This window comes from Rhinatrema bivittatum, chromosome 8 (assembly GCF_901001135.1).
Source record: "Rhinatrema bivittatum chromosome 8, aRhiBiv1.1, whole genome shotgun sequence".
NCBI classification, from domain to species: domain Eukaryota; kingdom Metazoa; phylum Chordata; class Amphibia; order Gymnophiona; family Rhinatrematidae; genus Rhinatrema; species Rhinatrema bivittatum.
In genome coordinates, this window is record NC_042622.1 from 160,321,097 (window position 1) to 160,334,240 (window position 13,144).

At 42.3% G+C, this 13,144-nt stretch overlaps 1 protein-coding gene across 3 annotated transcripts in view; it reads left to right on the forward strand.

The window, feature by feature from the left end:
- Window positions 1-308: 308 nt before the first annotated feature.
- NAGPA (N-acetylglucosamine-1-phosphodiester alpha-N-acetylglucosaminidase) overlaps window positions 309-13,144 on the forward strand; it is a 61,006-nt gene continuing 48,170 nt past the window's right edge. Inside the window, exons 1-3 of one of the 3 annotated variants that reach the window (XM_029613343.1) lie at window positions 309-606; window positions 749-1,237; window positions 8,901-9,040. In XM_029613343.1, coding sequence (XP_029469203.1) covers window positions 458-606; window positions 749-1,237; window positions 8,901-9,040 — 778 coding nt within the window. In that variant the 5' untranslated portion in view covers window positions 309-457. The remainder of the gene's footprint in view (window positions 607-748; window positions 1,238-8,900; window positions 9,041-13,144) is intronic. The other 2 variants (XM_029613342.1, XM_029613344.1) reach the window with 2 other exon arrangements.

Consider the following 13,144-nt stretch of genomic DNA (forward strand, 5'->3'; position numbering starts at 1 on the left):
AGAATACCCTGTCAAAACCCTTATCTTATGTCCCCCTTGCAATATGTATATCTGCTTGCTTGCTACATACAAATTATTGTTAGACGGGGTCATTGGAACTAAAACCTCACCATGTCACTGTAATGTAGTCTAATATTAAATCTTATCCTGAACCTAAGATCCCGAACCCTCGTCCCAAACCCAACTGTTTATTAAACTGCTCCTAGTCTTACAGCTAAACTCAGCCCTCACCAAAAATAAAACTTGCTCCGCCCAGAACACATGCAGCGGTCTCCATTCCTTCCATCTTTCGCATCGCCCTCGTGACGTAAATCGGTAATCAAGTCGCGAGCGTACAGGAATGCGTTACGTTTTTCTTACGGCTTTTCTATGCCTTGTCCTGAGGCCCCGGACTGATAATCACATGATCTGCTGAGGACAGATAGCGTTTCTCACGTGACGTGCTGCTGAGTCTAACATGGCCGCTTCCTTGCTTATTGTATCCTGGGGTTCTGTACTTAGAAAACAAGCAAAGCTGCAGCCTTTCGCAGACCGAAAAAGAATTGGGGTGCGAGTGCTGTTTTTGCCTTTTATTATTCTGCAGTATTGTGCTAGAGTCAGTGCCAGGTGAGAACTCTTTATGTACCAAACTTTCCTCTGTTTTAGTGGAAAATAAGTAAGATGTGAAAAATCGAACGCATGGTATTCTTTTATCATTCACCATTTGATCTTTAATCGTAAATTATTCATGTTTGTTTATTCATTTCAGAAATTCATTGAATGATGATTTGTTGCTTCCGTATCTTCCTGTTTCATCTCACGGACTCCAGCACCATCGCAGATTTGCTAGAGATTGTCAGTCTTTTGTTTATTACAATAGTACATATGAAACATGGTCTAGCAATAATAATACAGAGTTTCCAGTGGCTACCACAAGAATATTTGTATCAAAATTTCCTGGCGAGAATGTGAGTCAGAAAACAGTTTATGGACATTTTACTTTTGTAAACAACCCTTTGAGGACGTTCTCAGTGGTGGAGCCTGGCGGGCCAGGAGGCTGCAGTAGTAATCGAACAGCAACTGCTGAAGAAACTGCCAAATTCAGGAGGTGTCTTGTTGCACAGAATGGGGGCTACTTTAATGTGGAAACCGGAGCATGCCTGGGCAATGTTATAAGTGATGGAAAATTGGTTCACAATGCTAAAGGAAAACAGAATGCCCAATTTGGCATCAAGGCAGATGGTACTATGGTGTTTGGGTAAGAACTTATAAGAGAACATCAAAACCTTATCATTTTTTTTTAATCCAGCAGCTGTTTCCTGATGAGCAATGGCTGGGATTTTTTATTTATTTATTTTTATTTAGAATTTGTATATACCGACATCCGTTTGCACATCGTATCGGTTTACAAATAACTTGGAACTTTTAGGCTTTTCATTTACATGGAACAATAACTATGTGAAAAGGAACCAAAAAACTAATAACGAAACAGTCTAACAATTTACAAGGTTCAATGGCATATAGTCGATATACTGGTTAGACAACTGGGTAGGCAAAAAGAAATTTACAAGAGATTGGACAAACATTGGGTAGCAAAAACGTTTTAAAAGGAGTGTTAGAAGAAAGTGGGGAGAGTAGAGTGGAATAAGCAATTAAAAAAGTGTTAGCACAAGGGGAAGTAGCGGCAGATTGTTCAAGATTATTCAAAGAAAAGTACTATACACGATTCATGGATTCATCAGAAAGGTGGTTAACACTGGACGGGTAGGCCTGTAGGAACAGCCAAGTTTTTAGTTTTTTGGGGGGTTTTTTGCATTTGGGTGTAGAGTTTTCAGTGCGTAAGTCTAGGGGCATGGAATTCCAAAGGGAGGGGCCGGCCAGAGAAAAGGCTCTGTTCATTGTGGAGATAAGTTTAGTAGATTTGATAGAAGGGGTACGGAGTGTTCCTTGGAGGGCGGAGCGAGTTGGTCTAGTGGAGGTGCGAAGAAGAAGAGGAGGATTGATCCAGTAGGAGTTTCCATTAGTGATGCTTTTATGGATGAGGGAAAGAGCTTTAAAAAGGATTCGGGATTGTATGGGTAGCCAGTGGAGCTCGATAAGAGTTGGTGTGATGTGGTCACCTTTTTTGGAATTAGTGCGGCTACGTACTGAGGCATTCTATAGGAGTTGTAATGGTTTGGTATATGTGGTAGGGAGGCTAAGGAAGAGTGCATTACAGTAGTCTATTTTGGAACAAATAATAGACTGTAGTACTGTGCGAAAGTCAGTGAAATATAGTAGGGGTCTGAGTTTTTTTTATGGTTTGTAATTTGAAATAGCAGTCACTTAGGATAGATTTAATGAAGGGTTTGAAAGGAGAGTTGGTTGTCAATGAGGACACCCAGGCTACGGGTGTGGGCAGGGAATGACGTGGTAGAGTAAGCGAGGGGAATGGAGGGTGGTGGACGTTTGGTGGAGATGATGAGGAGTTCAGTTTTTTGGGGGTTGAGAGCAAGGTGCATATTGGTGAGTAGTTGGTTGATAGAGGTCAGGCATGATTCCCAGTTTTGAAGAGCAGTTTGGAGGGAGTCGTTAAAGGGGAAAAGAATTTGAACATCGTCTGCGTAGATAAAGTGTTTAATGCCAAGATTGGTAAGGGGGGTGGTGAGGGGAAGCATGTAAATGTTAAATAGAGTGGAGGAGAGAGAGGAGTCACTGTGAGTCTTCATTCATAACTACCCAGCCCCTCCCCCTCCTAACAGTCATTGCAAAGAGAATCTGAGGAAGGGGTCCCTGTACTAGGGCACCACCTGGAATCATGGGCACTAAATCTAGCCACTAGGTGTCGCCTCTGAGTAATAATCATGACTCCCTCCCCCTCCAAGGACTGTGAAGGCTGCCTCTGTAGCATCCCCAACTGACTCAGGGAGTGGGAAACCTAACCTAAGAATCAAACTGGGGACTTTCTGGTTTAGAGGTAAAATTTGGAGCTCAGAGAAACAGATATAGTAGTGATTCCCTATAGAAGATGTGAATTAAAAGAATTTTAAAATGTGCATCTGCTTTTGCTGTTAAATGCTGCTATTTTTTCTTTTGCATGATTTAGGAGCATGGGAACTATCATAGTTCTAAGTTTAGTTTCCCCAACCAGTACAGCACTCTGGTAGAAAGTAAATGCAGCTGTAGCAGATCACCCTCAAACTTGTATCAGGGGCAAGCTGTTATATGATTCATAATGTGATCGGGGGCCTTCCTCTGGCCCCTTTAGAGGTGAAGACCATGTGGCCCACAGAACCCCCAGATGCTGAGCTGTAGCAGGAGAGGTAGGAGACTGTACCACCACTCCCAGGGGCTCCTTCCCTCTCCATCCTACAGCCACTGGTGATTCTTACCATGGGATTGGGACCTTCCTTCAGTCCATTCCTTGATGTCACCAACTCTGCATTGACTCCTTTCGGGGTGAAGACCATGCAGCCCACACAGTCTCCAGACACTGAGTACCAGCAGCAGGAGGAGAGGTAGAAGACCTCACCACGGCTCCCCAGGGGCTCCTTCCTTTCTGCAGCCACCAGCAGTTCCTACTGTAGGATATGGGGCCTTTCTCCAGCCTCTCCAGGGCCTGCCTCCTGACATCACCAACATGGTGCCAGCTATTTTAAGGGCTGCATTACAAGTGTGCCTGACTCCAAAGGGCCACGTCAAACGGTCTGCCCCTTTTGTACACCCCTTCATGTGCAACTTTAGATGCAACACCTCCTTTTCTAATTTTTGCCCTGGATTAATCTTTTCGCTGGCCTTTTTGAATCTGGTTAGCCCAGCCCTTTGCTTGCCTAGCAGAGCATCCACTCCCTTGGAATTCCCCAATACACTTCCTTTTCCCTCCTTGATCCCCCACTCCTTTCCTCCTCTCTCGTTTCTTTCCTCTATTCTAATAGTTGCACAGTGCTCCATCATTCTTACAACTACTGGCTGGGGTAAATACTCTACCCCCACTATTTACCCCCATCATTTGGTAAACTACTGCAAACATACAGGGCATCCTGCCATGCTTATAGTCTGCCAAGAGATTTTTCACTTGTTTTCAAAGATTCCAAGCAGATCACACTTAAGTCGTCTTCTTGATACCAGATCCATCCATAAAAACTTAGCAGCATTACACGACCTTCTCATAGATCATTTGCTGGCATCCTGTGCCTAACTGAAACATAAACATAGGAATCTACCCTGACGACTTGAAAATTGCCTCCATCAAACCGCTCTTAAAAAAACCCAACTTGAATCCTAAAGATCCTACCATCTTCCGTCCAATATCCAATCTCCCTTTCTTAGCCAAGGTAATGGAAAAATTAGTTAACGCCAGACTTTCAGACTACCTCGAAGAACACAAAATTCTGTTCCCGACCCAATATGGTTTCCGAAAATCTTTAAGCACTGAATCACTACTCATATCCCTGACTGACTACCTTATCATGGGCCTGGATAAAGGTCACGCTTACTTACTGATCCTCCTGGACCTCTCAGCTGCCTTTGATACGGTTAACCATTCCACCCTACTAATTCAATTAGCGAACATTGGAATAACAGGAACAGCATTGTCTTGGTTCAAATCGTTCCTGGGGAATAGAGGATACAAGGTCAAATTACACAACAAAGAATCTCAGCACTATCCCTCTTCTTTGGGAGTTCCGCAGGGCTCCTCCCTCTCACCCACGCTCTTTAATATCTACCTGCTCCCTCTTTGCCAACTACTAACCAATTTAAACCTTAAACACTTTCTATATGCAGATGATGTCCAGATAGTCATCCCCATCAAAGAATCCTACACAAAAACTCTAGAGTTCTGGGAAACTTGTCTTCAAAAAATCGACGGACTCCTCTCCAGTCTAAACCTAATACTAAATTCTTCAAAAAGTGAACTCCTCCTAATTTCTACTGAAAACAGTAACTTGGTCTATAGCAGAGCTTTCCAAACTTTTCATGTTGGTGACACACTTTTTAGACAAACATAATTTCACGACACGGTAATTCAGTCTACTAGTAAACCAGAGGTTAAACGAACGAAACATATTTCGACAATTTATGTATGTTTCCTTAAATATATACATAAATAAAATGTTTCACGACACAACCTATCTCATGAAAACCTTAAATTTATATTAAAAATATATATTCCAAGATTCATGTTATTGTTATAATTTATGAGAAACAATAATAAAACAAATTGTCTGTCCCCCACACACTCATCTCTCTCCTCCCCCCAGCACATGTCTGGCCCCCACACTCATGTACCTCGTCTTTTTGATTGTTGCCAGTTAAGTGCTTCACTCCCTTCCATGATCACCAGACACTGCTGCTTGCAGTCAGTACTCCTCATGGCCAGGCCTCATCGGCAGCAGCAGCCAATGCAAGGATGGCTGGGCTCGTTCCACCCACCACGCCCCCCAAAAAAAACGCGATTGACAGCAAAAATCACCCAATAATAAGCAACCCATAAACTGAAAAAAAAAAGTGAATCTCTAGGAAAAAAAAAGCCCAAACTCGCATCAGAGTTGACCGGGCTTGCGCGACACACCTGCACACTGCAGGCGACACACTAACGTGTCCCGACACACAGTTTGGAAAGCTCTGGTCTATAGAGTGATTCTGTAAATAACTTTAGTCTGGTTTCTTGTTATGTTCTTACGATATGCATTTATTGATTATATGAGTTTTACTTATTTTATTTTATTATATGCTTAATGTATTAGCTCATTGTTTCATGTTCTATGTAAGCCCTAGGGCAGTTTTTCTGTTAAATGTAAACTGAAGTGATTTGTATCTGATACAGGAACCCCGGTATATAAAAATCAAAAATAAATAAATAAAAATAACAAATCCACCTCCCAACTTACAAACTCCACAAGTAAGAGACCTAGGAGCTATCATTGATAACAGGCTAAACCTAAAATCATTCATAAATCAAACCACCAAGGACTGCTTCTATAAACTCCAAGTCTTAAAAAGAATAAAACCACTTTTCCACTTTCACGACTACAGAACTATTTTGCAAGCAATAATCTTCGCTAAATTAGATTATTGCAACTCTATACTTTTAGGTCTCCCTTCATCTCACACTAAACCACTTCAGATGGTTCAAAACTCGGCAGCGAGAATATTAACAAACGCATGGAGAAGAGACCACATATCACCAATACTCAAAGACCTTCACTGGCTACCAATTCACTTCCGAATCTTATATAAGTCCATAACTACTATTTACAAAGCAATCCATCAATACTCTCCACTTAACCTTCAAATTCCATTCAGAAAATACACCTCCTCTAGACCCATCAGAGAGTCCTACAGAGAATCTCTACACGTACCACACTCCAAAGCCACTCGGCACGTAACCGCCAGAGACAGGGCGTTCTCCACGGCAGGACCAGCACTATGGAACTCCATCCTGTCAGATTTGCGACAGGAACCCTGCCTTCCTACTTTTAGGAAAAGACTTAAAACATGGCTATTCATTAAAGCCTTTCCAGACCTAAACTGAACCTTAATACACCATTAACCAATTTGCCTAGACTTTTCATCAACATGGCAATAATTAACTCCACTTCAATAGGGTAATCCACTAATGTTACAAATGCCGTAATTGGCATATTTGTTCTCTATGTTTAAAATCCTAGCTTCTCTCTCTGTTCCAAGTTGTGTAACTCCCTTGTTTTATTATAACTGCAATCTTTTGTCTTCACTTGTTTAATGTTTATTATTATTTTGTTCCTTCTCCACTTGTTAATTGTAAACCGGCATGATGCAATATCCATCGCGAATGCTGGTATAGAAAAACTTAAATAAATAAAATAAACATTGAAATGACGGCAGAAAAGAACAATGGTCCATCTAGTCTGACTAGTAAGCTTCCCATAGTAGTAGCTACCACGCCGTGCAGGTCACCCCAAATATCAGTCAGTGCTGCTTGACATACTTTGCTTATGGACTTTGCTGTAGAAGCAGTCCTGTATTTTTTTTTTCCTTAATGTCTGTGTATCGGTACCCCTCACTGGGAAAAAAAATAAATCATGGCTCATGTTGGTTGTCTCTGAATCCAAATTCCTCTTTCCTTCCACACCCTCCGAAGCAGAGAGCAATGTTGCAGTTGCATCAAGGCTTATTGGGCCATTCAAATGTGTACTCAAAGTTACTCATAACAAAAAACTTTCCATACTGAATCAGACCAAAGGTCCCTTGAGTGCCCTCTAATCTTTGTACTTTTTGAAAGAGTAAACAACTGATTAAATTTACCTCACTCATTATTTTATAGACCTCTGTCATATCTCCCCTCAGCCATCTGTTCCCTAGGCTGAAAAGTCCTAACCTCTTTAGCCATTCCTCATAAGGGAATCGTTCCATCCCCTTTATCATTTTGGTCGCACTTCTCTGTACCTTTTCTAATTCTGCTATATCTTTTCTTGAGATTTGATGACCAGAGCTTTACACAATACTCAATATGAGGTCACACCATGGAGTGATGCAGAGGCATTAATATTCTCCATTCCTTTCCTAATAATTCCTGGTATTCTATTTGCTTTTTTGGCTACTGCTGCACACTGAACAGAAGATTTCAAAATACCAGCCTTGCATTTGATTTGAACTGGAAGCCCAAAAATGAACAAGAGGAAACTACTGGACCAAAGCAAATTCTTTTTCACTCAACGCACAATCCTCTTGTTCATTTTTGGGCTTCCAGTTCAAATCAAATGCAAGGCTGGTATTTGGCTTCATTCTTTCCTACCTAAAGATTGTACTCTATTTTATACCTAGGGGTAGATTTTCAAAGGGCTACGTGCATAACCCCGAAAACCTGCTCCTGTGCACGCCAAGCCTATTTTGCATAGGCTCAGCAGCACGTGCAAGCCCCAGGACACACGTATGGGGTAGGGCTGGGAGGGTTAGATAGGGGAAGGGAGGGGAAGGTAGGGGGGAGCGAAAGAAAAGTTCCCTCCGAGGCCGCTCCGATTTCGGAGCAGCCTTGGAGGGAACGGGGAAAGCCATCGGGGCTCCCCTAGGGCTCGGCGTGCGCAAGGTGCACCGACCCTGGATTTTATAACATGTGCGTGGCAGCGCGCACCTGTTATAAAATCGGGTGTACATTTGTGCGCGCCGGGTACCCCGCGCACGCAGATTTTAAAATCTGCCCCCTAGTCTAATAGTGATTGGCTAGAGGCCTCACACCATGACTTGTTTCAAAATTCTGCAATTGTGGGTCCTAAGTCCAGACACTAGATGCCACCATTGTGTGATGATTGAAATTTCAACTTCCCATGATTTTTGTACCTGCAGCCATCCTAGGGAGCATAAGAACATAAGAAATTGCCATGCTGGGTCAGACAATGGGTCCATCAAGCCCAGCATCCTGTTTCCAACAGAGGCCAAAAACAGGCCACAAGAACCTGGCAATTACCCAAACACTAAGAAGAACCCATGCTACTGATGCAATTAATAGCAGTGGCTATTCCCTAAGTAAAATTAATTAATAGCCATTAATGGACTTCTCCTCCAAGAACTTATCCAAACCTTTTTTGAACCCAGCTACACTAACTTCACTAACCACATCCTCTGACAACAAATTCCAGAGCTTGTGGTTAGGGTTAAAAAAGGTTGGTTAAGTTCTTGGAGGAGAAGTCCATTAACTATTAATCAAGTTGACTTAGGGAATCACCACTGCTATTACTGGGATTAGAAGCATAGGATCTACTTAATGTTTTGGGTTCTTGCCAGGTTCTTATGGCCTGAATTGGCCTCTGTTGGAAACAGGATGCTGGGCTTGATGGACCCTCGGTCTGACCCAATATGGCAACTTCTTATGTTCTGATGTTCATTTAAGTGAATTTTTATAATTAAATGAAAAAATAGCTACTTTTTTGTCAAAAAGTCTCACTATAAATGTTTTCTTTCAGGTATGTGTCAGAAGAGGATCTGTTGGATAAAGTGAATCCATTTGTGCACCTGCTGAGTGGGGTTGTTTGGCTTTTGAGAAATGGAGAAATTTATGTAAAACAGAGCAAAGAAGCTGAATGTGATCAGATCCAGACGACAGGTAGAATGCATGTAATAACATTTGTAGCAATTAAATTAAGAAACTGTCAAAACTTAAAAGTGCAGTTGATCATGAGGAATAATTAAATAATTAGCACTTTGCCAGAACAGGATTTATCTGTTCTTGTGTTTTCCAAAAAGTCTGTTTTTAAGGATAACCACAAGAAATGTGTGAAGGATATTTATACATATTTGTTCTAAGACTGGTTGGGGGTGCAAGGAGATCTGAACTGAGAAAGCTATATCAACAATATATGCCGTTTCATGTTTTCTTATGCTTTTTATTGCATAATGATTGTGATTAGAACATGATGAAGATAATACCAGCCACATCTTCTGCTCTTTTTTTTTTAATTACTTATTTATAATTTCCAAATCCAAACGATTAAGTCAAACGACAAAATTATCAAGATAGTAAGATCACAAAAAATAGAGAAAAGTCAAATATTTGGAGAAATTTATATTCATCCATCTTGAAGAATTAGTCCAGCACGTTTGTAAGGGGGAGGATTAGGAGAATCAAACACTACAGGGAAAAAGCCCCAAAATAATTGACGAAACAAATCCTACAGATTTGAAGTTCATATCAAGATCTTCCCACCAACAAATGCAGACAAATGTGAGGGTTAAAATAATACATATTTCAACCCTTGACATTTAATTATACATTTACAGGGATAACGCTAAAGAAAAGTAGCACCCATTTGCAACAACTTGCATCTCCAAATCAAAAATTGCTTTCTCTTTCTTTGCTCAGTTTTATAGTCCCTTCCTCTTCCCCAAAGATCCTCTGTACTTGTCCCATGTTTTAAGAACATAAGAACAGGCCATACTGGGTCAGACCAAGGGTCCATCAAGCCCAGCATCCTGTTTCCAACAGTGGCCAATCCAGGCCATAAGAACCTGGCAAGTACCCAAAAACTAAGTCTATTCCATGTCACTGTTGCTAGTAATAGCAGTGGCTATTTTCTAAGTCAACTTAATAGCAGGTAATGGACTTCTCCTCCAAGAACTTATCCAATCCTTTTTTAAACACAGCTACACTAACTGCACTAACCACATCCTCTAGCAACAAATTCCAGAGTTTAATTGTGCGTTGAGTAAAAAAGAACTTTCTCCGATTAGTTTTAAATGTGCCCCATGCTAACTTCATGGAGTGCCCCCTAGTCTTTCTATTATCCGAAAGAGTAAATAACCGATTCACATCTACCCGTTCTAGACCTCTCATGATTTTAAACACCTCTATCATATCCCCCCTCAGTCGTCTCTTCTCCAAGCTGAAAAGTCCTAACCTCTTTAGTCTTTCCTCATAGGGGAGTTGTTCCATTCCCCTTATCATTTTGGTAGCCCTTCTCTGTACCTTCTCCATCGCAATTATATCTTTTTTGAGATGCGGCGACCAGAATTGTACACAGTATTCAAGGTGCGGTCTCACCATGGAGCGATACAGAGGCATTATGATATTTTCCGTTTTATTCACCATTCCCTTTCTAATAATTCCCAACATTCTGTTTGCTTTTTTGACTGCCGCAGCACACTGCACCGACGATTTCAATGTATTATCCACTATGACACCTAGATCTCTTTCTTGGGTTGTAGCACCTAATATGGAACCCAGCATTTTTTTTTAATTCAGAGGCTGTCTGTGACTCCCTCCTTTACAGGGAAGTTGTTCCCTGTGTCCATCGCCATTTCTGTAAAGAAATATTTCCTTGGATTACTCCCGAGTCTGTCCCCCTTTCACTCTCATCTCATGACCCCTTGTTCCAGAGCCTTCTATCTGTTGAGAGGCGCCTGCTTCTTTTGCATTTATTCCTTGGAGGTATTTAAATCTCTTATAATCTCCCACTTTCCTTCCTTTCTTCCGGGGGTGGGAGTCACCAAACTTGGTCCTTGAGGGCTGCTACTTAGTTGGGTATTTAGGATTTCCACAAGGAATATGCATGGGGTCAGTTTGCCTATTGATTGTGGAAATCCCGAACACCTGAAGGGTTGCGGGCCTCAAGGACTGAAGTTGGAGACCCTGCGCCTAGGGTATACTTGTTTTAGATCTGTAAGCCCTATCCCCAGATGCTTTATGATGAAGACAGTTGACCATTTCAGTAGTGGACTGACTACATTTAGTTAAAATCCTTTTGAAGGTGAAGTTTCTGTATTCCAAATGGGGTCTCACCAGAGAGTTAGCAGAAGCAACAGTGCTGCTATTACTACTAATTTCTATAGCGCTACACGATATACCCAGTGCTGTACAAACACACAAAAAAAAAGACAGTCGCTGCTCAATAGAGCTTACAAATCTAATAAGACATATAGAACAAAAGTCTTGGGGCATTTCATAAGGTAAGACAATAATTTAAAAAAGTAAAGAGAAAAGAAAAAGAAAGTTAGTTAATGAGGCTAAAAGCAGACAATTGGGCCTAAGATTTAAAAGCTGCCTCAACAAGGTGGGTCTTTATATGGGATAGAAACATGGCGAGAGAAGGAGCATGATGCATGAGTTCAGGAAGACTATTCTAAGCACACGGCACAGCCAGGTAGAAAGCACGGAGTTGGGAATTGGCGGTAAAGGAGGGGGGCACAGATAGGAGTGACTTGTCTGAGCGGAGTGCAGAAGGAGGGGGTGTAGAGAGAGGTAAGAGAGGAGAGGTAATGAGGAGTTAGAGTGAAGGCTCTTGTAGGTGAGAAAGAGGAGCTTGAACTGTATGTGGGAATGGATAGGGAGGCCAATGCAGTGACTACAGAAGAGGGGTTATATGGGTGTAGCGACTTTGGTGAAAGATAAGTCGTGCAGCTGAATTTAGGACAGATTGTAATGGAGAGAGATGGCTCACCAGGACACCTGTTGGAATAGTCCTATGTAGGAGGAGATGAGAGCATGGATAAGGGTTTTGGTAGTACATTCAGAAAGGCAGGGATGGATTTTGGCGATGTTATAGAGAAAGAAATGGCATGTTTTAGCAGAGTTTGATATGTGTAGAGAGGAGTCAAGGATGATTCCTAGGTTACAGGCTAAAGGGGCTGGGAGGATGACTGTTATCCACAGAAACAGAGAAAGAAGGAAAAGGGGAAGTGAGCTTGGGGGAAAACTAAGAAGCTCTGTCTTGGCCATTTTGAGATTAAGGTGGTGGTGGGACTCCAAGCAGCAATGTCAGACAAGCAGACCAAGATCTGGGACTAGATTTCTGGCGAAATCCAGCACCACCTTTTCTTGCTGACTATTCCTTCCCCTCTGCACCCAACATTTTTCTGGCTTTTGCTAATGCCTTATCCACCTTAAGATCATCAAATACAATTACCACCAGATCTCACTTCTTCTGTTTTGTGCTCAAAAGAATTTTACCCCCATACTGTGTTTCTGCCTTGGGTTGTTGACATCCAAATGAAGACATTTTTTAGCCTTAAGTCTTAGCTGCTAAACTCCAGGCTATTCCTCAAACTTCACTAGATATCTCCTTATGTTTTCTACACCTTTCAGGGTGTCTATTTTGTTGCAAAATTTTGTTCTCATCAGTAAAAAGGTGTGAAGGGTGGCGTGTGTGAGCAGATAATGTGCAGCGGCATACTTGACACAGCCTCGAGGGCAAACCCCTGAGGCATAGGCTGGCAGCTGGCAAATGCACTCTGTAGCGGAACAGTCTGTAGCTTCACCTTTACCAGCCACCTCCCCCACAGGTTCAGCCCTTGGATTCTGGCAGCCAGCAGGACTTAGGCAGATCCCTAGGACAGTGGTGATAACTCGAGTCCGGAGACACACCAGGATCAGGGCAGGTGGCAGGCCAACAGGGACAGGCCAAGGTCAGGGCAAGCAGCTAGGAAGAATAGTCAATCCGGGGAATGATCAGATTCAGGCAACAGTCAAACATGAGCAGGTCCAGGCAAGAGGTTAGCTCTAGGTGGGAGGCGAACATAGTCGGGTCCAGGCAAGAGGTCAAGATCTGGAAAGGCAAGCTAAGGGTGGACGAAGACACACTGAATGAGATCAGTAAGGAAGACCAGGCCAGGCCGGAAGGTGAGGCTGGATGAGGCAAGGCTGGACACAGGAATTGGGAACGCTGGTAACACACACTGCTAGGCAGGAGATCCATTGCTGAGGCATCAGATGGTC